The sequence below is a fragment of the Penaeus monodon genome, chromosome 30 (assembly GCF_015228065.2).
Source record: "Penaeus monodon isolate SGIC_2016 chromosome 30, NSTDA_Pmon_1, whole genome shotgun sequence".
Taxonomy (NCBI): Eukaryota; Metazoa; Arthropoda; class Malacostraca; order Decapoda; family Penaeidae; genus Penaeus; species Penaeus monodon.
The window spans coordinates 30751527-30751792 of record NC_051415.1 but is presented as its reverse complement, the minus strand read 5'-3'; the positions used below and the strand labels follow the sequence as shown (position 1 = coordinate 30751792).

Below are 266 nucleotides of genomic sequence, written 5' to 3'. Positions count from 1 at the left end.
TTGCAGAACGTTTAACCAAATCTTGTATAAAAGAAACAACATGTAGAAAATATGAAAACTACAAAAGTAAAAAAGAAAAACTTACTTGTTGTATAACTTCCTGAATACGACAAGTGTTGTGTTCGGGCCGAGGGTGCTGCTCAAAGAGGCATTCCCCACAGGCTGCTGTTTCGCATGTCTTGCACCAGAAGGCTAGCCTGACGCCGTGTGTCTGGCAGTCCGTGTCTCGGGTCTCTGAGTACTGAAAGGAAGAGCAGAGGGGGATC

General features: G+C 45.1%; 2 protein-coding genes across 2 annotated transcripts in view; one reads left to right on the top strand and one right to left on the bottom strand.

Annotated features, from left to right (window-relative positions):
- Positions 1 to 266, top strand: part of LOC119592701 (cation diffusion facilitator family protein 1-like) — a 24219-nt gene that overhangs the window by 6752 nt on the left and 17201 nt on the right. The window lies entirely within an intron of this gene.
- The window catches only part of LOC119592401 (E3 ubiquitin-protein ligase TRIM50-like), an 8217-nt gene that overhangs the window by 3710 nt on the left and 4241 nt on the right, over positions 1 to 266 (bottom strand). Inside the window, exon 4 of the mRNA XM_037941223.1 lies at positions 86 to 241. Coding sequence (XP_037797151.1) covers positions 86 to 241 — 156 coding nt within the window. The remainder of the gene's footprint in view (positions 1 to 85; positions 242 to 266) is intronic.